We start from the raw sequence: 25,202 nt of genomic DNA, 5'->3' as shown, positions 1-25,202 counted from the left end.
ATGCAAAGCATTCAATAAACATTGTCTACTATTATCATGACTGTGGGTCGGCCAAAATATTTCTAAGAGCTTAAACTCAGTAATTGTTAATTAATCACAATTCATTTATTTTGCTGCCGTTCAAAGACAAACTAGGCATTAGGCACAGGGTATGGAGTCCAGATAAGTTCCCTGGTTCTGGCTTCTGCACCTGTGAATGTTTTAGTTCTGCAGGATACGGCCTCTAAAAGAGTAGTAACAAGCTGGAAACTATGAAAGTAGATGCGCAGGGGCCTCAAGGAGGAACTAACGCCAGTAAGAGGCGCTTTCTGTAGCCCAGGTTGAAGAGTGAGCTTCTGTCCGCTAAGCCAGCAGGGGGCCAGGGTGGTGGACTGGGCCCTTGGTTCCAGCCACTTCTTAACCCATTCCATAACCAGAGACAAATGAGAATCATTTCTCATCAAAATACAGATTAACCCATTTGAGCTGATATGTAACTTTAAGGGTTAAAGCTCTTTAACCATCAACCAGGAAAAGAGCTAAACCAATTTTTCCTTTTTTGTTGTTTGAAAATAAATTAGATTACACTACCCTAATGGGCTCAGGGGAGGGGGATCAATTATAGTTTGATTTTATATTAATACATTGAGAACAAAGCATTTCAAAATTAAGTATGGAGTTTCTTAATATTAAACTAATTATAATATGTGTGTAAAATATATCACTGTAGAATGAGTGAGGAGTAAGTACTTCAATAGGCTTGTCATACATATACATCCTGTATGAATGGACTAGGCATGACACATTACTGTTTTAAATGTGGTAAATAAAATAACTCACAGGGGAGAGGAAAGAGGTATTACAAGAAAGTTGGGGGTCTTCTATATACTCAGGAATTTAGGGTCTTTCATAATGTAGGTGAACCCCAAACAAGACTGAACATGCATGTAATGATATCTTCTGTTTGCCAACTCCCTCCCCACCCTCTGACCAACAGAACAACGACGTCTGCCCATGTGTGTTCTGGCCTGAGCCCTGCGAGACTGATGTCCGTGGACTGCATCTCAACGGGCTGGCTGGGTCTGCTAAGAAAGGAGATGGGAGAGCAAGATGACCACACATTGGGGGGTTTACCCTCCCACTCCATCCCTGCTCCTCCATATTTTGCCCTTGCTGCAATCCTTCCTGGGTACATTTCCAAGGTCTCTTCCAACCTAGGTTGAAAGTTACCAGGTTCTGGTGGCACTGGTCTCTCCTTGTGTCCTTGTGGTAACAGCTTCCCCATGTTGCTAATCACTGGGTGCTTCACCACCACTGTTTGGTTTCCTTAAACCTACTGACAGATAGGTGCTAGCTAGTTCATTCCTTGCCTTAAGCCGGTTTGAGTGTGCCCAGGTCTGTTGCCCGCTGGGACACTGATGGATACAATGCCCTTCTCTGTGAGTCAGTAGCTAAGGTGGGAGAATGCCTTCTCTTTTGAGATCAAAGTTAAAACTATGTTACACGTTTTGCTTATTCCATCAAACTGACATCATAATGGGACTGTAAAAGGTCATGTGCATAAATACTTACAAAATAATACTACGTGTTACCATTTTCAAATTCTTCCCAAGACCTGAACATTCCATTTCCTTGCTAAACTATCACTACTCTGCAGACCTCATTAAAGTGTAACCACCAAATGAGAACTCCAGAGCAATGTCAAGGGCTCTGCCCTTGCGCAGTGGCACCCCTGGCACGGGCGGGGGCTCAGCAAACACAACGCAGAGGGGTTCCCTATGTGGGCAAGAGGCTTTTAGCCCCTTTATTTTACTTGGACTGATTTATATATTTCTTTATCAGATACTTCAGTCAGCAGAAGAAAGGGGTCATTGAAAATACCTTTTAAAGTTTATTCATCATAAAGTATTTTTCTTTCTCCGTGGCATGCATTGTCAAAACCACAATGTCAAGTCTTCTGAAAACTTCTTCTGAAATCTAGTTCAGCTGATGCACCAAACACTCACATTTTACTACAATTGTTTTTAAATGAGAAGAGTTCTAAGAATGTGCCCAATACAAAGAGATGGGGGGCAGGGAGAATCCTGACTGGTTTTCATTTCCCTGGATCATGACATCTTCCAAAAAGATCCCTAGTAACAATGACCGTATATGAACAAACTAGTCTCATACTTTGTGTATAACTTATCCAAACACAAGTATCCCAGTCACATCCAAGTGGTAACCATGGCAATAAAGAAAGCAGTACCATATAATTACTGATGCGAGTCCCTGTTGTTTCATTTGACCTACCTTTAAGTCTTTAAGTATTCAGAATACATTTAAGAATAAACTAAATCAGAAAAGCTGAGGCTATTCGTGTTCTTTTTTTGGTTCCATATAAATTTTTGGAATATGTGTTCTTGTGTTCTATATCTTTGAAGTATGTCATTGGTATTTTAATTGGTATTTCTTTGAATTTATAAAATGCTTTGGGTAATATAGACATTTTAATGATGTTTAGTCTTTCTAACCATGAGCATGGTATATGCTTCTACTTGTTTGTATCCTCCTTGATTTCTTTTATCAATATTTTATAATTTTCTGAGTACAAGTCTTTAACCTCCTTGGTTAAATTTACTCCTAGGTACTTTATTTTTTGTTGTTGCAGTAATGAAGGGGATTGTTTCCTTAATTTCTCTTTCTAACAGTTCATTGTTTGTGTATAAAAATTCCTTTGATTTCCTTGTATTAATTTTATATCCTGCCACCTTGCTAAATTCGTTTATTAGTTCCAGTAGTTTTTTGAGTGAATGGCACTCATTAACAAAACACAGAATAAGTGCTGGCGAGAATGTGGAGAAAAGGGAACCCTCCTGCACTGCTGGTGGGAATGCAGACTGGTGCAGCCACTGTGGAAAACAGTATGAAGATTCCTCAAAAAATTAGAAATGGAACTGCCTTTTGACCAGCCATCCCACTTATAGGAATATATCCCAAGGACACCATATCACAGACTGAAAAAAAGAAATGCACCCCCATGTTTATGGCAGCATTGATCACAATAGCGAAGATCTGGAAACAGCCCAAGTGTCCGTCAGTGGACGAGTGGATTAAAAAGCAGTGGTACATATATACAATGGAATACTATGGGGCCATGAAAAAGAAGGAAATATTACATTTTACAACAACATGGATGGACCTGGAAACTATTATGTTGAGTGAAATAAGCCAGGCAGAGAAAGAAAAATATCATATGACCTCACTCATTTGCGGAATCCAAAAAATAATGAGAACCGAGGAATGGAATTAAGACAGAGGAGGGATCAAAGGGACCAGAGGAAAAGAGGACAGAGGGAAGGGGGATGATAGGATGGAATAACCCTGAAGGGAAGGGGGAGGGCGCTGTAAGGAGGGGGGCAAGGGGGGTGTTGAAGGGAATAGGGGGAGGGGGATGCATTTGGGGTGACCCTAGAATCTATGTAAACACAATAAATTAAATAATTAATAAATAAAGGAAAAACTGACCTTTTGACAATAAGGATAGAACCAGAAATTCTGAGTACATTAGAAGACATTCATTTCTAAATGTTGATGATCTTGGTTCAAATTTTTGCAAGCACTTAAGACCTTTAAATATATTTACTCCTCATTATTCTCGAGCTTATAATCTAAAACAGGCTTGCTTAATTAACATTCTGTGAAGTGGCAGGGACTTAAGAAAGTGTCCCACAATCCTTGTCACTGGTAGACTAGATAGACCGCCAACACACCTGCCCCGTGGGCTGCTTGGGAGATTTTGAACCTAATGGGATTGAGAGGGAAGAGCTGGAAGGAGTCGTCCATCACCTTCTTGCATTTGCTATTCTTCCAGTGCCTTTCCCTGAGCAAGCCAGTACCAACTCAGATCCTCAAAGAAAGCTCCCAGGGCAGAGTGGGCCTGGGCTTCTCACTCACATATAGTTGCAGACCCAACATCCATGAAGGAAGGTTTTCTGGGAACCCCTCACATCCTCGTGTGGAGATTGTAACTGCTAATTTTTAGAGCCAGGACTAACATTTTAAATAAACTACTATTCCAGCCGAATCAGAAGAGAGGCAGAGGATTAGACAAGGCTGTTAGACATGTATAAATCAAAAAGCCAGCTAAAGTGTCACATGGGAGAGAAGACAGAAAAATCTTTAAGAAATGAGGCCCAAGATTCCCCGGGGCATCAGAGTTGAGGAGTGAAGAAGCGAAGAGCTCAAAGCAATGATGCTTCTGAAAGGGCCACCACTGCCCTTCCCAGACTAAGCCCCACGCAATGTGAAACATGCTATTTATGACCAGGACTGACATGTGGAAAAGGAAATTTGCGTTTTGTCAACTCCATCTCTTAAACAGCAGAGAAATACATGGAATGCATTTTAGAGGGCTCCATACAAAATGATTGTCAAAAACAGTCAAGATTTCGATGTCTGCAAAGATACATGTAAACCAAGGTTTCTCAATCCAGCACTACTTACATTTGGGCCAGGCAAGTCCTTGTTGGGCTGTCCCATGCATGGTGGCATGTGAAGCAGCATCGCAGGTCTCTACCAACCAAACAGCAGTAGCGCCCTTGCCAACTGTGACAGTGAGCAATGCCTCTGGACATTACCCAGGTCTCCCGGCTGAGAACCACTGGCTTAGATGGCGCTGCAGAGTATACTGCGGACCATGCCACACAGACGAAGCTCTGCTGAGCCTGTTGTACCCTTAGAGAACCCAGATGAAGTTGAACGCTAGGTCATAAAAACCAAAGAGCTCTCTGAAAACGTGCGTCACATCAGAGTCACCTGGGGTAAAGTACTGGGTTCTACCATTTGGACCCACTTTGCTGCTGAATCCTAGACTTTATAGGGGCTTGTTGAACAGAAAGTGGTTCACCATGTAAATGAATCAGGGTTTTCCAAATATGGCTGATATCAGAATCAATTCCAAAGCTTTTTCAAAGTATTGATTCCAAATCCAGGCTGTGGAGATTCTCATTTAGTGCGAACTGGGTGAAACCCTGAAGCCAGTGTTTTTTTCCCAAACATCAGCTAACGATGAGCTGTGTTCTAGACCCCCTGGTGTAATGTAGGTAAAAACAGCTAGGCAGCCACATTCATCTCCTCACAGATACCCAGTGGGCACCCACTCTGTGCTTGGGACCTACACTAGGCAGTGAGGGTACGATGGAAAAACAATGACTGGGTCCCTGCCCCAGACAACCCTACACCTCAGCAGACAGAGGCAGACAAACAGTGAATGTATAATATAAACAGGGGTGGGGAAAAGTAGGTTAATAATGATAAATAATATGATAATTAATAAATAAATAACAGTACAAGAATAAACTCTGATTTTCACATACTCACAACTGTAAACCTACTTTATCTCCCCACTCACCGTGTAATGCCAAGTAGCGATGCGAACAGCACCAGCGCCAGCTAGTGTGGTATGAGCAATGGGACTGCAGTGGGGTCAGAGGCACTTTGGAGAAAGCAGTCAGGGAAGGTGACACCATTTTTCCTGCAACTTACAGGACACCAAAAATGCTTACCACACAAAGAACACCCCAGGCAGACAGGACAGCAAGTACAAAGGCCTGGGCAGGAAGGAGCAGGTCGCACGTGAGGACCAGAAAGTGGACTAATGTGTCCGGGCACTGGTAAGGTGAGGAAGGGTGTTAGGAAGTACTGGGGGCCCTACAGGTGGAGCTGGAAGGCCAAGGTCATGGATGAAGGTATTAGTCTAAGTATAATAGAAACCAATCAGAGAACCTTAAGCACTGACATGTTATGATTTCATTTTCTTTTTAGAAATCCCACTGGCCCCAGGATTGTAATACAGGGTGACCGCGCTGCTTGGTGAGGACGACGGGTGCCAAGGGTTTGGGTTTAGGTGACAGCAGGGAAGATGGACAGAAAAGGATGGATCTGCAGTGCTGGCAGGGATGGCTCGGAGACTCCCTGCGGGAGACCAGGAAAGGGGGCAGTCGGGATGCTCTCTAGGTGTTCCGACTTGGCAGCTCACTAAATAGCCAGCCATTTACTGAGACAGGAAAGACCAAGACTGAGACCGACTCAGGTGAGGGGCCAGTGCGGGCGAAACCCCAGCGGAGACCGCTGTGGGACTGCTCAACAGCATCAGGCCGAGCGAGAGCCAGATGCAGCAGGCCCAGCGTGATCACACGTGGGGACCGGGAAATGTGGAGGATACAAGTGTGTTACCAGAAAAAAACTAGGCAAAGGGTAGTGTTCATTTTTCTGTGATTGGCAGATATCTCTGCTACAAAACACCCAACAGGAATCTGATTATTTATCAATTAACGATGGTGCTGAAGAAGCGTTTTGCAGGATGAAAGATGTGGCTTCCTAAGATGATGGCAGTTCTAGACCAAGGAGGCCACATCCACGCACAGCTCTGAATGCGGCAGCAAAGAAAGCGTGTGGGAAAGGTACCTATGGTTAGTAGAGGGGATGTGTGTGTGTGTGTGGCAGAGTCAGAAGAGAGACATAGAGAGAGACAGATAGCAACAGACAGGAAGGGAGAGAGATGAGAAGCATCAATTCTTTGTTTCAGCTCCTTAGTTATTCACTGATTGCTTTCTCACATGTGCCTTGAACAGGGGGCTACAGCAGAGCAAGTGACTCCCTGCTCAAGCCAGCGACCTTGGGCTCAAGCCAGTGACCATGGGGTCCTGTCTATGATCCAACACTCAAGCCAGTGACCCCACGCTCAAGTTGGTGAGCCCACGCTCAAGCCGGGTGAGCCTGCATTCAAGTTGGCGACCTCAGAGTTTCGAACCTGGGTCCTCCATACCCCAGTCCGACATTCTATCCACTGTGCCACCGGCTGGTCAGGCAGTACAGGGCATTTAATAATTGCAATCAATATTAGTTAGTATTAAACCTTATATTATTATATTAATACAATTATTAACATTAGTTAATATTGATATATTAATTAATATCTTATTAGTTATTTCTTCATAGGTCGCAAAATTCTTGCTTTTGTGAGGAGACAAACAATAAGGAAACAGTATAACAGTGAATTCTAGGCCATGCTGCTGAATTTCCTGAGATGCTTACATTGCAGTGCTATGATACCGATTCATGTTCACTCGGCCCTGCACCAGTGCCCAGCTCTGGCTATCTTCTCAGTTACCAAAGAATATCCTGTGGTCAGCACCGCCAAATTATTAAGTGAACTTAATGACTTCAAGGTCTTGGGAAATCCGATGTTTATAGAGAGTAAATTTGGAAACTTTTATATTGAAACCTTAACTGTTTGGGTGAAGAGAGGCTCCATTTCAGGGTCAGTCACTTAGCCCTTCTGCTGGGATCCTCAGGGAGGGGTTAAGCAGAGCAAGGGAACGATCAGCGTTTCATGACAGAGTTGTGGTTAAGAGCACAGATGGTGGAGCGTCTGCACCAAACAGGAAGTGAGGTCAGCAACAGAGCAGCTCAGAAGTAGACAGGTCCAGGGACAGGAATGGCTGAATCTTGACAGCTGGACTCCATGCAGACTAGCACGGAATCCGAAGCTAAGTCCCTGCTTTTGACCACACCTCAGTAAGGAGAACACATACCTCACACCCACAGATTTCTCTTTCCAGAGGCATCACGGAGACTTCGTATTGTTCCCTTTCACAGAAGGAAGGCAAAAATAATTGTGTTACCCCAGGGAGTTGCTTGCGATAACAGTATCCATAGACTATTCCAGAGCGCCTCTGATAACTTGTTCGAAAACTAAGGCTCAGTGCAGTCATTTTACGGAAGGAGCTGCCATACTTAATTGCATGGGTTGTCATGAAATTCGACATATGTTACATGATCTTGGCAGACAATCAAGGTTTGTAATATTTTCTTTGTGGTTAACAGAAGAAAGCATATGAAGACTGTTGGGGAAGGCAAGTTAATATAATCTTTAAAGCAGGCCAAGTGACCTGACTGGTGAGGGTCCCCAGCAGCAGGAGAATATTGTTAAAGTCATGATCACAAAAAGTGAGGTGGTCGCTACTCTACTCCCAGCACCTTGTGCTGTGTTTGTGGCTGTCTCTGAACCTCGGTGTCGTCCTCCCTCTGAAGTTCTGCATGTTCACTGAGTTGTGTATATAACATTCATAACATTTACCATGTCTTGTCTCTCAGATTTTCTTATTACAGAGCAATTGTCGCATCTTAAAAACAGGCATGAAAATCAAGTAGATCAGTGAGTCTCAAGTGGGGGTGATTTTGTCCCCCAGGGGATATTTGGCAATGGATAAACACATTTTTGGTCACGTGGGGTGGGGTAGGGAGACACTATGCTACTGGCATCTAGTGGGTAGATGCCAAATATCCTATGTACACAGGACAGCTCCCACCACTAAGAACTATCCAGCCCAAAATATTCATTTTGCTGAGGTTAAGAAAACCTGAGAAAGACATAAAAACATGGTATTAGACTCAATGGATATTTTAAATTTTGGTTTTTGTCTATACCAGTCCAATTAAAGAGCTATTCGGCCATGCAATTTAGCAATATGGATGGTCACATTAAGTCACTGAAGGTGCAATTTTTGATTGTTGGTTTATTATAGTAACAAAAGAAAGAGGGAGAAGGATAATTCGGCTCATCTATTTCACTTGCCTAAGGAGTCAAACTCTGTGAGGTCAGGACACCTGACTAAAGCTTCGTTCTGTCCCCTCCCTTGAACTCCACTGCTCTAGCCTGGATCTCCTCCACCATGAACTAGAAAGCCTGTCTACCCCACCAGCTGGACGTGAGGCCGAAGCTGACACAGATGATGTCCAAACACTTTGCAACTTGCATCAGACAATAAAGATTTTTTTAATACTGTGATCTGCAGTTTCCCTGGAAGCGCTGCCAGGAAATCATTGATTTGTGCGCGTCAGCCTTGGCCCGTGCACTGCAGCACCTCTCTAGCCCGTCCAGACGAAGCCTGGCCGGCGCAGGGGCCCGAGCACTTCCCAGATGCTTACTGCTCTCAGCCTTCTGCCCGGCCGCTGTCCTAGTACAGGTCAGCTTAGCTCCCCTGACCCAGATGCAGGGTGCTCTCTGGCTCCTCCTCACCCTTGCCTCTGTCCCGGGACCGCAGCAGACTGTTCCAAAAGCAAATATGATCGAGTCACCAAAAGACCGTCAAGGACGACACCCAGCTGGAAGGATGGAGTCACCATCAACTGAATGTGGGAAAACCGTGGGAGGAGAACATTAGCGCTAACACACATTTTTATTATGATAAAACAGGGCAGTTGTGCTATACTTCGGAGTGTAACTGATTATATAAATACAGGATGCTCTTATCTACTCAAGTGTTTGCATTTCTCTCTTTGTGGCCATTACGACCATTTAAAAAGATGAGTGATTTTCACTATTTCCTCATCTCTTTGGAAAACTGACCATCTAACTGTCACACAATAGGCATTCAACAAATGTTCGATGAATGAACAAAATGTGAGCTACTGGTTTCTTATATACAGTCTCATCTTGGACAAATGAAAAAAGCACAGAAGGAAGAACGTTAAGTCCTCGTCCACCAGACTATTTTTCAGAGGAACAAAAGGTACTAAGGACACATGGAGGGTTAATTCTTTGCCAAGAAGATGCAGACCAAAAAAAAAAAAAAAAAAGCCTCCATGACCCCAGGAGCAAAGCTAACGTTGAGCAGAATAAGTGGGATATTTGTGCTAAAAGGCAAAACAAGCTTTTGAAACAATGTAAACCAGTATGGGAGTAGCAGAGAAGAGCACAGTGCTAGAACTGATATTAAACCACAGAGGGTTATGTTAATATGAAAAGCAATGGGTCACACTTAATAAAGAACATTCTTTTGACTTGTGACTGGCACAGGGCTGCTGTATCATTCTAAAGCATGCAGAAGAAACTTCAGGGGCCCCAGGTGATTTCTCCTAGCCTGAAAGCCAACAAATCCCCTCTGTAATCTTTCTTTTCATAGTCTTAAACCAGAAAATACGTATGTGGGGATCTATGCTAGAATAAAGGGCTATTTCATCAGCCGATTTTCAAAGTGCGAGGAGACATTAGCACCAGCTAACAAGACAGCTGAATAAAAATCATTTTTAAATTGTTTTGTGAGGCACTGGATTTATTTGCACAATTGAGGCAATAATCATTCATAGAATGAATAGACAAACTCCACCCTTTTTAAATTAAGGAGTCGGTTCTCACCTTTCCTCCTCTACCTTTTAAATGCTATTAGAGACATTATTTTACAAATTAAAGAGCACCAGCCCACAATTCAAAATCTGAAAAAGGTGCTGGGGTGAGATGCTGATTGGATATAATGAGCACAGACTCTAACCCTTCTGCACAAAGAAACCTCTGCTAATGGTTACCCCCAATTCTATGTTAAAAGGAAAATCACTGAGCCCCTAGTGTCTCCAGAAAATGAATAAGCATTAGTAACTCACAAGTGCCTCACTTGCCATTTCAAGACATGTAACTCTGGCAAAACTAGGGAAGGAAACATCATAGGTCTAAAATGCTCACCTGGTAAGAGACCTTAATGATGTTCGAATTCAAGCCCTCTTTTTTCCAGCCCAGCAAAAGGAACCAGCAGACATTCCCAGTTAGCCCAATGGCCCCCAGCCGGCCCAGCTGGTCCGGGACCTGGTCAGCAGCTGGCATCAGCTGGGACGGCTCCGGGACCTCTGTACCCACCTACCCTACTCGGCTCCTTTCTTGAAAAGTATACTTTTATGTGGAGGACCTAAAAAGTATATTTTATGTGCATTTTGGAGGACCTAATCCCAGACAGGTAATTGTCTTGGCTTTATTATAAGGAATGACGATTCTGGTCTTAACGTACTGCATGTTTCTCTCCAATTTTTAAAGTTGGCATTCAAAGCATGTCCAATCTCAACAGTGAAAATCGTGTCCAGGAAAACTCAGTAAAGTAGCAGAAGACAGACCAACTGCAATGCCCCGCCTTAAAATAATACCTCTTACAACTGAAGACCAGATGCCTGAGGGCTGAAGTGAGCCAGCCTGCTGCCCGCCTGCTGCCTGGAGGCGGCATTCGGGACCTTCAGCACTCCTTCCTCAGACACATTTTCTTTTTTGTCTTTTTCTCGACTCTCTCGCAAAAATAAACTCAATCTAGAAGCTGATTTGGTTGATCAGTCATTAACCTTGAAATCTTGACTCCTTCCTTAAAGGAAGCAAAGCCCATGAGCTTTCTGTTCGTTGTGTCCCGCAAGACCCCAGCGCCAAGCACAGTGAATGGAACACAATAAATCCCCGTAAAGATTTATGAAACATGTGAGTCAGCGGGGAGAAGGGAGGCCACTGACAGAAGACCCCTGACATCCTCTTGTGTGTATCCGATCATGTGCAACATTCTGTCCCGCTACAGATTCGGAGGGCAACGCACACTCTGTCTAAGGAGCAACGCGGCTGCACCCTAACGCACCCTAACGCACCCTGCACCATTCCTCCTGCGAGTCCCCTCGCCACACCTCGGGTCAGGAAGCGTCCCTGCTCGCCACCCCGCTCTTTTCCCGTTCTCGCCGCGTCTCTGGCCGAAGGCGGAGTGGGAGAACCTGGGCCCAGCCGCAGAAACTCCATTCTCAGCCCCGGCCGGAGAGGCAATAGCAAGGTGCAGCCCCCGGCCCCGGACACAGTGGGCACTGCGGGGTCCGGGCTCGGGGCTCCCTGTCTAAGGGACAGCTGAGTTTCCGAGCAGTGGACACTGAGGGTCGGCGGGACGGCGCACGCAGCACCTCTACTCCACCCCCCACACCACTGAGGACCTCTGGAGAGCCACGGACCCCACCAAAGACGACTTGTCCCCTCCCAGGCCGGCCAAGTGGCGCCCCCTGTCGCCTATTTGCTCCGGGACACTCACCGCGTAGTGAAGCGGCGGTTTCTCGCGGTGTACCGGGTCCCCCATGTCGCTACCGGGGAAGAGCGGCGGGTCCCCGGGCACGGTCTGGGGTCGCGGTGCCTCTCCGAGGTCCCTTTATTTCACTGCCATCCCGGGCTGAGCCCGGACGCAGCCCTGCTCCCTCCGCCCCAAGCGCGCCAAGTGCCCAGGGCACCAGCGTCCTGCCGCGGAGCTGGAGGGACAGGGAGGAGCAGCGGCAATGGGAAGAAGGGGGAGTAGCAGGCGGTGGGGGAGGAGGGCAGGGAGGAGGAGAAGTTCGAGGAGGAGGAGGAGTTGGAGGGGGGAGGGAAGAGAGGACGAGGAGGGGGAGGAGGAGGAGGAAGAAAGAAGGGGGAGAGGAGGGAGCGGCAGAGTCAGTTGCGATGGGCGGACGTTTCAGCCCTTCCGCGCCTGACCGGTTCCTGTCGCGGCGGCTGCGGCCAGCTGTTGAGGCTACAGCGACCCAGCGCGCCCACGACAGGTGTCAGGGCGGCGGGCGCTCCTACCTCCTACCACCCCGCCCCTGATCAAGCCTTCAGCACCAGCGAGAGGGCGAGCTTAGGTTTCCAAGAAAGACTTTCACTAAGTTGGGAGCCCGCGCCAGGGAAGGCGGAGTTTCGGCGTTTGGAAAGCCCTCCTTTGGGAAAGTCTCAACCGCGGGAACCCTAGGAAAGGGCAGGCGGGAGAGGAGCCCGTAGCGCTGACAGGGGCAACTGCTCAGGGCAGGGAGGCCCGGCGGCCGGGTGGCCCAGCCGCGCTACTTCGGGCAAACTGAGCCTCTAAGACTTGCAGGACCTAAGCGTGTCGAGAGAACCCCACTGCAAGGCGGAGTACTGGAACGCGAGGACTGGCTTTGGTGCCAGGCTGGGGCTGAGCCGGGGGTGGGTCTGGGGGTCTTCCAAGTGCTGCTTTCTGTGTCTCAGTTCTTAGTAGCAAATCAGAAAACGACATCGCAAGGATTTGGAAGTAGAAGAAACATACACAATTTGCAAATGCTGCCGGATAAAGCAAACCATTGTTAGCACACATGGGAGGCTCACGGCACCAGCTAACGCTGCCTCTGCTCTGCAGTCCCCACATGGAAGCCTGCGCCGCTAGACCCCGCGGAGACGAGCCCCGGTTCCCTCCCCGGGCCTGGCCTCTGACTTCTGGGCGCTCTCCTACAAGCTGAGGCCAGACAAAGGCAGGGTCCAGAGCCAGAGTGGACATCCCATACCCGATGAAATCAATCAGTTCAAACCCAAGAGGGCTGGCTATCAAGTGGAAGATGAATTTGTAGGTGGCTTGTGTCTATTCTTCAGGGTCCCACTGTACTGAACTTTTTGAGTGGCCCTCCACCTGCTCTGTGGGGATGGGGGTAAGAAAATAGCATATGGCCCCCATGTTTGGGCCCTTACAATTTGCTTGCATGGCCCACTCACCGGCATAGAATGTTTCAGAACAACTGTCTGCATCATTGTAAAGAGCACTGGGAATGTGAAGCCAGGGAGCAAGTACCTTGAATAGTCTCCTACTAGATAATCCCATGACAATCATCCACTACAAAAACGGATGATTATATCTACTAAGACTGGCCCTGCACCTACCCTTTGGGCCAACAATTCCACCTGTAGGCATATAGAAAAATGAGGGTCAGTGGCCTCCTGTGTACAAGCATGTTCGTAATATCTTCCAGCAGGTTCACCGAAATGGAAACAATCTAAATGTCCAGGAACTAGTGTGTGATGGGCCAACCATGATCTATCCATACCACAGAATACTCCCCAGCAATGAAAGGAAAATGCTACTGACACACACAATGACATGGCTTAGCCTCAGAGACACCATGTTGAGAGAAAGAAATCACATACAAAATAGGACATACTGTAATATCATACTTATTTATTCTGGGATTGAAATTCATATGTTAAGCTGAAATAGGCAAATATGGCCGATGATGCTAGAAGCCAGAAGAGTGATTAAAAAGATGGGAGGGATGCAGGGAACCTCCTGGGGTGTGGGAAGTGTCTGGTATCTCGAACTGCCTGATAGCCACCCAAGTGCACCCATACGTGAAAACTCATTGAGTGGTGCAGTTCAGATTTCTGCAGTTGACACCCTGTCACTATGTGCATGCTATACTGCAATATCCTAAAAATAAAGATAAATTTAAAATCACCCTGGTCAATAAGCTCGGCTGGTTAGAGCACTGCCCCATGGTACAGAGTTTGCTGGTTCAATCCCCGGTCAGACCACATGCAAAAACAGATGTTCCTCTCTGTCTCTCGCTCTCTCCCTTCCTTTCTCTAAAATCAATAAAAGAAACATTAAAAAATAAATTTGAAATCAATCTCCTGCTCAAAACAGAAACTTCCAGCAAGAGTGCTGCCTGTCTTAGGGCAGTCACTCTCCCACTGGCTCAGGTCCCCTCCCTGCAGCCTGCCCTGACCGGGCTCCTCTCTCTGTGTTGTGTAGGAGGCCAGAGGCTGCCTGTCCATCCATCCGGGGCGATCACCCTGCTCCCCAACAGGTCCAGCCAGAGCTAGAGAAATGACACACTGGGTCGCCTCTCCACTTTCATTCTGTCTGCTTCTGAAAGCAAGCTGAATGCTAGTCATCAAGGACCCTGGGAATAAGGCAGAGAACTAGCACCAGCTTGCTACACCGCACCCTTCAGAGAACGCAGCTGGGGCTTCGAAGGAGGGCTGCTTCCACAGTGCTCTCCGTCTAGGGACCTCCGCCTCCCTGTGTGCTCTTTAGAAAGATGAACTCTCCAGCCTTTGGATTTCTTTCTCTGTCATACCTGCAATTAAGTTCTTGAAACTAAAAATGCCTTTCCCTAATACAAGGTGGGTACCCGGATTTTAAAACCCTTAACTCTAGTACTTGGATCATTACTACTCCATGTTAAAATCAGGTCATCTTAGACTTTGTATTTTGTCTTTGAAAAATGTATTAAATCACTAAACATCATTATCGTAAACCAAAAAACAATCCATTTCCAAATTGTGTACAGTAAGACCTCACTTTAAATCATCCGTGGGTTCTTAGAAACTGTGACTTTAAGTGAAACAATATCAAACTTCTAAATAAAGACCTCAAACACTCTTAATATGAAACAATGAAATAAACGAGCTACATCTACATTTGAGAAAGATGAATTAAAACAACTAAAAGAATGATTTTCCAACCCACAGATTCCAGTTCAGGGTCAACGTGGCCAGAGCCTCTTAGAGCACCAGCTGGAACCCACCTGGACAGGGCTCCCTTCCATCTCAGGGCCACGCACACCCACAGCCGCACTCAGACTGGGACAGTGTAGACAGGACAGTTCACATGACAGGCACATCAGTGGGATGCAGGAAGAAACCAGAGTCCCCGGAGAAAGCCCACGCAGACGTGGGCAGGACATGCAAACTCCACGCAGACAGTGGTCCCAGTGGGAATCAATTGCCCTCCCCATCAACATTAAGAACAAAATGATATGACATTGAACAAAACAACATTATTCAAGGACCTGCTTTATTTACATCTCAGAAATGACTTCTGCCTGCTAGCATATTTCTTGTTCAATTCTCATCGCTAAATTGGAGTGAAATTTTCAAGTGCAAGAGAGCTGCTGTTTTTTGTTTTGTTTTTTCCTGTTTGAAAGGTTTGGGGACATAGGACAAAGCATTTAAGAAATTATCAGTCCACGCTGCAAGGCTCTTAAATTTACCTCAGAGTGAATCATACACCTCTTCAGTTCTCAATCCATTTGTTCAAGACTGGAGATGAGCCTAAAAGGTTGTGCAGAACTCTAAGAAGTCTGTTGAATCTTAAACAATTGAAATTCCATGCATTATTTCTATTTGCTGTTGAGTTCTTTATTTTTTTGGATATTAACCCTTTATCATATATATGGTTGGCAGATATTTTCTCCCATTCTGTAGGTACCTTCTCATTCTCTTTTCTCTTTTTTTGTAATAGAGACAGAGAGAGGGACAGATAGAGACAGACAAGCAGAAAGGGAGAGAGATGAGAAGCATCAATTCTTTGCTGCAGCACCTTAGTTGTTCATTGATTGCTTTCTCATATGTGCCTTGACTGGGGGGCTACAGCAGACCCAGTGATCCCTTGCTCAAGTCAGTGACCTGGGGATTCAAACCAGTGACCTTTGGGCTCAAGCCAGTGCCTATGGGGTGCTCAAGCCAGAGACCATGGGGTCATGTCTATGATCCCACATTCAAGCCAGCAACCCTGGGCTCAAGCTGGATGAACCTACACTCAAGCCGACGACCTCGGAATTTCAAACCTGGGTCCTCCGCATCCCAGTCTGATGCTCTATCTACTGTGCTACCACCTGATCAGGCTCATTTTGTTGACTGTTCTTTTTGCTGTGCAGAAAAGCATTTTAGTTTTATGTGTCCCACTTGCTTATTTTTACTTTTATTGCTTGTAGTTTTGGAGTCATAGCGATAATTTTTTGTGGTGGAGGCTGTCCTATGCATCATAAGATGTTTAGTGGCACCCCAGCATCTACCCACTAGATGCAAGTATTATCCCGCTCCCCAGGTTGTGACAACCAAAAACATCTCCAAACATTGTCAAATATCTCCTGGGGGCAGGGGGAAAAATCACTCCTGTTTGAGAACCACTGCTTTTAGGAAATATATATCCATAAAATTTAGACCTTAATGTTGCCTGTTTTCTTACGTTATATAAATATGTCATAAGCACGTTTTTATTACATCTGGCTTCTTTTACTCAACATTAGGGTTTTTTTGTGTGTTTTTTTTGTTTTGTTTTGTTTGTTTTTTTGTTTTTTGTATTTTTCCGAAGTTAGAAGTGGGAGGTAGTCAGACAGACTCCCGCATGTGCCCCACCGGGATCCACCCACATGCTCACCAGGGGGCGATGCTTGGCCAATTTGGGGCGTTGCTCTGTTGTGGCCAGAGCCATTCTAGGGCCTGAGGTGCAGGCCATAGAGCCGTCCTCAGCACCAGGGCCAACTTTGCTCCAAGGGAGCCTTGGCTGCGGAAGGGGAAGAGAGAGACAGAGAGGAAGGAGAGGGGGAGGGGTGGAGAAGCAGATGGGTGCTTCTCCTGTGTGCCCTGACTGGAAATCGAACCTGGGACTTCCACATGCCAGGCCAACACTCTACCGCCGAGCCAACTGCCAGGGCTCACATTAGGTTTTTAAGGTTCTTCCATGTTGTTGTCTGTAGCTATAGTTAGTTCATTCCCGTTGCTGTCTAGTATTCTATTGTATCTGTTTAGTGCTTCTTATCTTTTCACCTGCTAATGGACATTCATGTCCTTTCCAGTTTGGGGCTACTGAAAACCATACTGCTTGAATATCATTCATGCATCTCCTTGTGCACGTGTGCATAGTTTTATATAAAGGGCACAAACAGAATTGCTGGGTCATAAGCGAGCATATCTTTAACTTGACTGGACAATGCCTAACAGTTTTCTAAACTGATTGTACCAATTAGAATTTTTATTTATACTACAGTATAAATAGACTGAACATAGTTTACATAAAGCATGAACATAGTTTAGAGTTGTCTCTCTTCTAGGTTTTCTCATGGGGCTGCAAAGATAAAATTCAGGAAATCAAACACCAAGGTCAGGAAGGAGAGATGGGGGAGGAGCTTAAGGTCTTCTTGCCCAAAATCACATGACTGCAGGAGGACCTGCTGGCCTGCTAGGAATCGGGATGGCATTGCTGACCCCATCCATAGGTACAGGTAGGAGCAATGGGTACACTGGTTATGTTTTTGAGGGGGGACATTTTTTAGGGGAAATTCAGCATAATGAGGGGATCTTAGCAACCCAACTGTAAACATAAGTGCCATTAAAAGAATTGCCACTTTGCTCCATGGCCATAATTCTCCCTTTCATATCAACCATAACAGGGGTATGGAGATGGGAGAAAGCCCAGGGAGATGGAAGTTTTTATTTCTATCTCAGGTAAGTTAGAGGGCTAATCCCTAGTCTAAAGACAGACCTGGTCTGAAGACCAGTGAATAAGGAATTCCTGGGGGCCCTAAGAATGGTACCTGGGGCTGCAGTGACGCAGAACAGAGATGCTAGAAAAGAATGCTCTGGCATTTCCTAGTAACACTGCCCTTGGCCTTGACCCCTACAAGCAAGAATATTAAGACGTTATACAGGGAAGGGCAAAAGGAGGTTTACAGTTGTAAGTACACAAAACAGAGTTTATTCTTGTATTATTTATTAACTACTGTGCTATTTTCTATACAAGCAACTGTAAAGCTACTTTTGCTCCACCTTGTATATCAACCAGAACTGAGAATGGGATGAACTAGGAACGCAGGGAAAGAAGGCGAGGGAGGGAAGGTGAAGATAGAGTGGCCATAACAATAAGTTCAGTTTGATATCATTGGTTTGTCCTGTTCTTGCCATTTTAATATTTTTACTGTAGAATTGCTACTCAGTGCCTTGAAGCCAGGGAGAATGCCCTTAAGAAGTATCCACAGGGAGATTTTCTAAAACAAATTTCTATTCAAGGCTCATTAAGCAGAAAGAAGAGGCTGCAATTTTGTAGTTATGACTTCCCAAAAAACAATTTGAGAATAAAGAAATTACTTTTCATTATATCCATACACTAATATTAGTCTATGGCCTCCACCCCGTCCCCGCCCCCGCCCCAGTCCTGATCTCCTTTCCTCTGCACGCTGTCTGTCGTAAGCAGTCAAAGCCTGGCGATGCTCGTGACAGCACAGGTGCTTCTGGTGCTAGAATCATTATCAGAAACTACAGCAGTTCCACTTATCATTGAGCACCCAAATCACTGGCCCTCTGTCCAGGCTCATGCTTTGCAAACAGCAAATCTGGATCCCTGGAATATTACTGCAAGGAAAGCATGACTGTCTATTTTATTCAGGAGGCTAATGAAGTAATTGTGCATACCTGGTAAATGGTGGAGTCAAGATGGAAATGGAAGTTGCATCCAAATTTCTTTGCAGATCATTTCAGTATGTCTTAAAGGAAAGACTCATTCATTAGATTGCTATGATATCTTCTTCTTTTTTTTTTCCTTCTTTTTTTTGAAGCTGGAAACGGGGAGAGACAGTCAGACAAACTCCCGCATGCGCCCGACCGGGATCCACCCGGCACACCCACCAGGGGCTACGCTCTGCCCACCAGGGGGCAATGCTCTGCCCCTCTGGGGCATTGCTCTGCCACGACCAGAGCCACTCTAGTGCCTGGGGCAGAGGCCAAGGAGCCATCCCCAGTGCCCGGGCCATCCTTGCTCCAATGGAGCCTTGGCTGTGGGAGGGGAAGAGAGAGACAGAGAGGAAGGAGGGGGGGTAGAGAAGCAAATGGGCGCTTCTCCTATGTGCCCTGGCCGGGAATCGAATCTGGGTCCCCCACATGCCAGGCCGACGCTCTACCGCTGAGCCAACCGGCCAGGGCCTATGGTATCTTCTTATACAGGGGACAGGGAACAGACAGTGCCAGTGCCCCATCCATATCTCCTAGGCCTGAGGTTCTCAACAGAGACAATTTTTCCTCAAGTGGACACTTGGCACTATCTAAACGTTTTTTCGGTTGTCACAACTGTGGGATGAAGGGTATGGGGAGACAGTTGCCATTTGTGAGTGGGTACGTGCCAGGGATGTTGTTAAACACCACTCCTCACAACAAAAAGCTATCCTGCCCCAAATGCCGAGTGCCAAAGTTGAGATACCCTTCATAGACAGAGAAATGCATCCTTTGATTAAATTTTCACTGTGTAGTACATCTCATAGCAACAACAAATGTTCTTTCAGTGGAGTGAGCTTGCATCACCCAAGAAAACAAGGAGAAATCTCCCCAGAGCAGAAGAGTCGGGCTGAGCTCTGACACTTTCTCCACCCAACACAGCGCGTCAGAAGGATGACAGCTAAAATTGGCCATTTGTGTGCTTAAAACCAGAAGCTATGAAGTTCTTTGGAACACTTGACTAGTCACCCAGTGAAAGTACTGGTTCCGAAGGCTCAGCAGTATAACGAGTGATGCTAACACCTGGCATTACTCTGGTGTCTGAAACTTGCAAAACAATTTCAGATGTGACAGTGCCCCCTCCTCCAATTAATCTATTTTGTGATTATGATTTCATTTTTAGAGGGGAACAGAACATATAAGGCAAAAGTTAAGAATTTGTTGTCAGAAGTATAATAAAATGAGGAGAATGAAGCAGAGTCCCCTTCGCATGCCAAGTCACTTAACCTGTCTGTGTCCCATTAATCCCCCAAAGAGAGAGGATGAGCCAGACTTTCAGATCCCTAAGGAATGCTTGGTACTTAAAAGCCAAACACCAACAGCTCAGCAGGGCCTTCTTTGCCTTGCTGTGCATTGAGGGCCAACCAAAAAACTGCTCCAAACTTATTTGTTGATTCTTCTTCTTTGGGATCATGCTCTATGAAAGTAGCTCTCAACCAAGTGCAGTTCTGTCCCTTAGGGCATATTTGGTCATATCTGAAGATATTTGTTATTGTCACAACTTGTGGTGGGGGCAGTAGTACTGCTGATATGTAGTGGATATAGGCCAGGGATGCTGCCAAACATCCCACAATGTCAACAGTACGAGGGTTGTACAATCCGCTTTACATGTAAAACTGTTCTGGTCCAAATTATTCTAATGCATTAGAATGTAAGCACTTGACTAGGTTTCTTACATTATTTCAACTTTGGTTGCCATCTTTCTTCCTGTTCATACATACAACACAAAATAAAAGATATTACCTGAAGAGATTATGAGATTTCTTCTCCCATTCAGCAGAAGATAGGACAAGAAGAAAAAGTACCAGAGGAAAATGGCTAGTCTGTGTCTGGATGTACGGTCTTCAGAACCATGTGCATCAGAATCGCTTGGGGTGAAATCTGTACAAGGTAGACTGTGAGGACCTCCCCAAAACACACTATTTGTGTGGTCTCTTGGAACATCACCTCAGAATTCACAATTTTAGCAAGATCCCTTATTATCATGTACAAGATAGTTTGAGGACCAATGATGTGGTGATACCAAAATGAAGAAACTGATGCTTACAAAGGTTGAGTGACGTGTTCAAGGTCATGCACACAGCATGAGACAAGGTCAGAATTCATCCCTAGTTCAATTAATACTAGACAAAGGAGGCAAGAACATACAATGAGAAAATGATAGTCTTTTCAATAAATCGTATGAGAATATTGGACAGCGACATGCAAAAAAATGAAACTTGGCCACCAACTTACACCATACACAAAGATAAACTCAAAATGGAGTCAAGATTTAAATGTAAGTTACAAAACTATAAAAATCCTAGAGGAAAACATAGGCAGTAAAATCTCAGACATTCTCATGGCAATATTTTACCTGACATATCTCCCTGGGCAAAGAAAACAAAAGAAAAAATAAACAAATGGAACTACATCAAACTTAAAAGCTTTTGTACAGCAAAAGAAACTATCAAAAATGAAAAAAGGTAACCCACTGAATGGAGAACATATTTGCCAATGATACATCTGGATAAGGGGTTAATTCCCAAAGTATATGAAGAACTTATACAACTCAACACCAAGAAGACAAACAACCAAATTTTAAAAAATGGGCAAAGGACCTGAATAGACATGAAGAAAAAATGCTCGATGTTACTAATATCAGAGAAATGTAAATCAAAACCACAATGAAATACAACTTCATACCAGTCAGAATGGCTCTCATCAATTAACAAACAACAAGCGTTGGCGAGGGTGTAGAGAAAAAGGAAACTTCGTGCCCTGCTGGTGGGAATGCAGACTGGTGCAGCCACTGTGGAAAGCAGTGGGAGTTTCCTCAAAAAATTAAAATGGAACTGCCTTATGTCTCAGTGATTCCACTTCTGGGAATATATCTGAAGAAACACAAACCACCAATTTGAAAGACTATATGCACCCCTATGTTCATTGCATTATTATTTATAATAGTCAAGATCTGGCCTGACCAGGCAGAGGCGCAGTTGTTAGAGCATCGGACTGGGATGCGGAGGACCCAGGTTTGAAACCCCAGATCACCAGCTTGAGCGCGGGCTCATCTGGTTTGAGCAAAGCTCACCGCTTGGACCCAAGGTTGCTGGCTTGAGCAAGGGGTCACTTGGTCTGCTGAAGGCCCACGGTCAAGGCACATATGAGAAAGCAATCAATGAACAACTAAGGTGCCACAACAAAGAATTGATGCTTTTCACCTCTCTCCCTTCCTGTCTGTCTATCCCTATCTATCCCTTTCTTTGACTCTGTCTGTCTCTGTAAAAAAAAAAAAAAAAAAAAAAAGATCTGGAAGCCACTCAAGTGCCCATCAGTAGATAAGTGAATAAAAAAGCTGTGATACATTTACACAATGGCTACCTGGATATAAAAAAAAAAGAAGGAAATCTAGTCCTGGCTGGAGAGCTCAGTTGGTTGGAGCGTCATCCTGAGGAGCAGAGGTAGCAGGTTCAATCTCTGGTCAAGGTACATACAAGAACAACTCACTGTTCCTCTCTGTCTCTCCCTGCCTCTCTCTCTAAAACAAATTTTTTAAAAAATAAGATGAAGAAGAAGGAAACTGAACCTTTTGTAACAGCATGGTTGGACCTGGAGAGGATTATGCTAAGTGAAATATGCTAGAGAAAGACAAGTACCACATGATCTCACTTATATGTGGAATCTAATGAATGAAATAAACTGACCAACAAAATACAGTGTGTCCGTAAAGTCATGGTGCACTTTTGACCAGTCACAGGAAAGCAACAAAAGACCATAGAAATGTGAAATCTGCACCAAATAAAAGGAAAACTCTCCCAGTTTCATACCTATTCAGTGCAGTTCGATGTGGGCTCATGCACAGATTTTTTAGGGCTCCTTAGGTAGCTATCCCGTATAGCCTCTACAGACTCTTCACTGACTGATGGCCTACCAGAACGGGGTTTCTCCACCAAACTGCCGGTTTCCTTCAACTGCTCTTCCCACCAAGTCATGTTATTCCTATGTGGTGGCGCTTCATTATAAACGCGCTGATATTCACGTTGCACTTTGGTCATGGATTCGAATTTAGCAAGCCACAGAACACACTGAACTTTCCTCTGTGCCGTCCACATCTCGACTGGCATGGCCATGGGCTGCTGCCACTCATCCTACAGAAACTGGGAGGGTTTTCCTTTTATTTGGTGCAGATGTCACATTTCTATCGTCTTTTGTTGCTTTCCTGTGACCAGTCAAAAGTCACCATGACTTTACAGACACACTATATAGAAACAGAGGCATGGACACATGCAATGGACCGACAGTTGTCAAAGGGGAGAGGGATTGAAGGGCTGGTGAAAGAAGGCAAAGGGATTAGGAACACACATAAACTCACACACACACACACATATAAACACACAGACACAGACAACAGTGTGGTGTTAACTGGAGGGAAAGGGGTTAGGGGCAGGTGGAAGTGGGCAGAGGGAGGACGAATGGATAGGGAAGGACTTTGCTTTGGGTGATGGATGCATGATCAGTGTGCAGATGATGTTTTATCGAGTTGTAGAAACCTGTATGGTTTTGCGAACCAAGGTCATTCCAATCAATCAATCAATGTATGCAGCTCCCCAAAAAGGAGAAAAATAGGCCTGAATTTACGGATAATGGGTGAAAATCAGATCCACTTGTAGTTATTGAGGGAGAAATGAAGATAACACTTGGCCCAGCTCCTCAGGACCCAGAGCCTGCTCAGGAACTTGCTACATTTTCCTGTGGTTGTGTCAAGTTTTCTCCCCATTGTCTTCATGACTTATGGGTAAAAAGAATGTTACACATGACTTCTTTCAAAGCTCTTAGGGTAACTGATCTCCATTAAATTTTATTTTTCAAAACCTTGGAATTCTTTTTCTCACATTAACATGTCAAGAAATGACAAATGTGTTTAAATTACACAAATTATTAGTCCTTTTAGATTTCCCAAGGGGGAAAATTCCTTCAGAATCTATTGAAAAACCTTCCCATCTAGAAAATAATTCTTTGTCTCCCTTCCTGGCAAAATAAGGCTATCAGCCACTTGTTCCCCATTGTTGATGGAAAAGTCTGAGATTTAGAACACAAGAAAAGCTGTCTTATACATCATAATAGACAATGTGCTGACTTCAAGGCTATCGGTTTGCATTTCTGTAAGTCCAACTTTTACAATGGAATGATGGAAAGAACAAAGAAAATTCAGTCTGTGGATGCTGAAGGACATGAAGACGGTGATAAACAATGTGAAGGGATGTCATGTGAAAGAAAGAAAACCTTGTCGGTTGTCTCCAGCAAGCTGGACGAGGACCGAGACTGGAGGTTTTGAAGACTCATATTTTGACTCAACATATGAAAGAACTTGCTACATTTAACTTGGCAATTCCATTTCTAGGTATATAATGAAGAGTAATGAAAACCTATGTTCACACAAAAACTCGTCCATGAATGTTGACAGCAGCATTATTTATGATAGCCAAAAGGTGGAAACAACTCATTTGTCCACCGAGGGAGAGAGGGAGGAAATCTGTAGAACAAATTGAATGTGCAAGAACAGGAAGGCAGCTATCCTGGGAGGTGCTGATTTCTTCTTCCTGGCAATGCTAAAGTTGAGCGCATATGACCATCAGATGGACAGGCTGTGCTATGTGGCAGTTTCACTCCGGGACATGCAACTCTAAAATGTCATAGTCGATGTTTTATCCTTTTCCTGTTTCCCTGACTATAACACGAGTGACTCAAGACTAAAGAATGTCTTCATTCATTCAGTCCATTCTTTCATTCATTCTTTCAATGCAGACTAAAGGCAAGGACTTGTGCTATTTCTCTCTATTAATAATATAGTTGCTCTCACCTTAGGTAGCATTCCCAAGAAGCAGACGCTAAGATAAGGATTCACGTGCAAGTGATTTATTAAGGACATGTTCCCAGAAAAAGCTGGTAAGGGATAAGCCTCACAGGGTAGGAAAGGGGAGAAGGCCAAGTAACAGCGTGATTTCTGGCCAAGGCCAGTCTCAGTCCGATCCTGAAGGGCGTTCTGGAGTGTAAATTCCATCTCAGAACTGTTCCACCTCAAAAGAAAAGGACTGAGCTTGAATTTTTGCCCACCTGCCAGTCATGGGCTATGGGATGCCCTGGGTGATATAACTCCTTGCTCTTTGTGGGGACAGGGAAAGTGCTGAAGAACCCCAAGGGAAGTCCTCTGAAGTTCATAGACATTGGTCGTTAGAAGCCAACCAGACAGAAGCTGGAGGCTGGGACAGGCACACAGACTGGTGAAAGGTCCGAGATATTCTAGGGAGAGCACCAACAGCAGGTTCCACTATATGTCTGGATTGAAAACTTGTTCATCTCCTCTCTGAAGGCTGTTCATGACTCCGTTCAC

General features: G+C 45.0%; 1 protein-coding gene across 2 annotated transcripts in view; it reads right to left on the bottom strand.

Moving 5' to 3' along the window:
* The window catches only part of ARHGAP6 (Rho GTPase activating protein 6), a 460,565-nt gene that overhangs the window by 241,458 nt on the left and 193,905 nt on the right, over positions 1 to 25,202 (bottom strand). The window contains exon 1 of one of the 2 annotated variants that reach the window (XM_066249699.1): positions 11,841 to 12,064. The exons of the other annotated variant lie outside the window; for it this stretch is intronic. Coding sequence (XP_066105796.1) covers positions 11,841 to 11,885 — 45 coding nt within the window. The 5' untranslated portion in view covers positions 11,886 to 12,064. Of the gene's footprint in view, positions 1 to 11,840; positions 12,065 to 25,202 lie in introns of those variants that run through there. 2 annotated transcript variants of the gene reach the window in all.

This window comes from Saccopteryx bilineata, chromosome X, assembly GCF_036850765.1.
Source record: "Saccopteryx bilineata isolate mSacBil1 chromosome X, mSacBil1_pri_phased_curated, whole genome shotgun sequence".
Taxonomy (NCBI): Eukaryota; Metazoa; Chordata; class Mammalia; order Chiroptera; family Emballonuridae; genus Saccopteryx; species Saccopteryx bilineata.
This window is presented reverse-complemented; position numbering and strand designations above follow the sequence as displayed.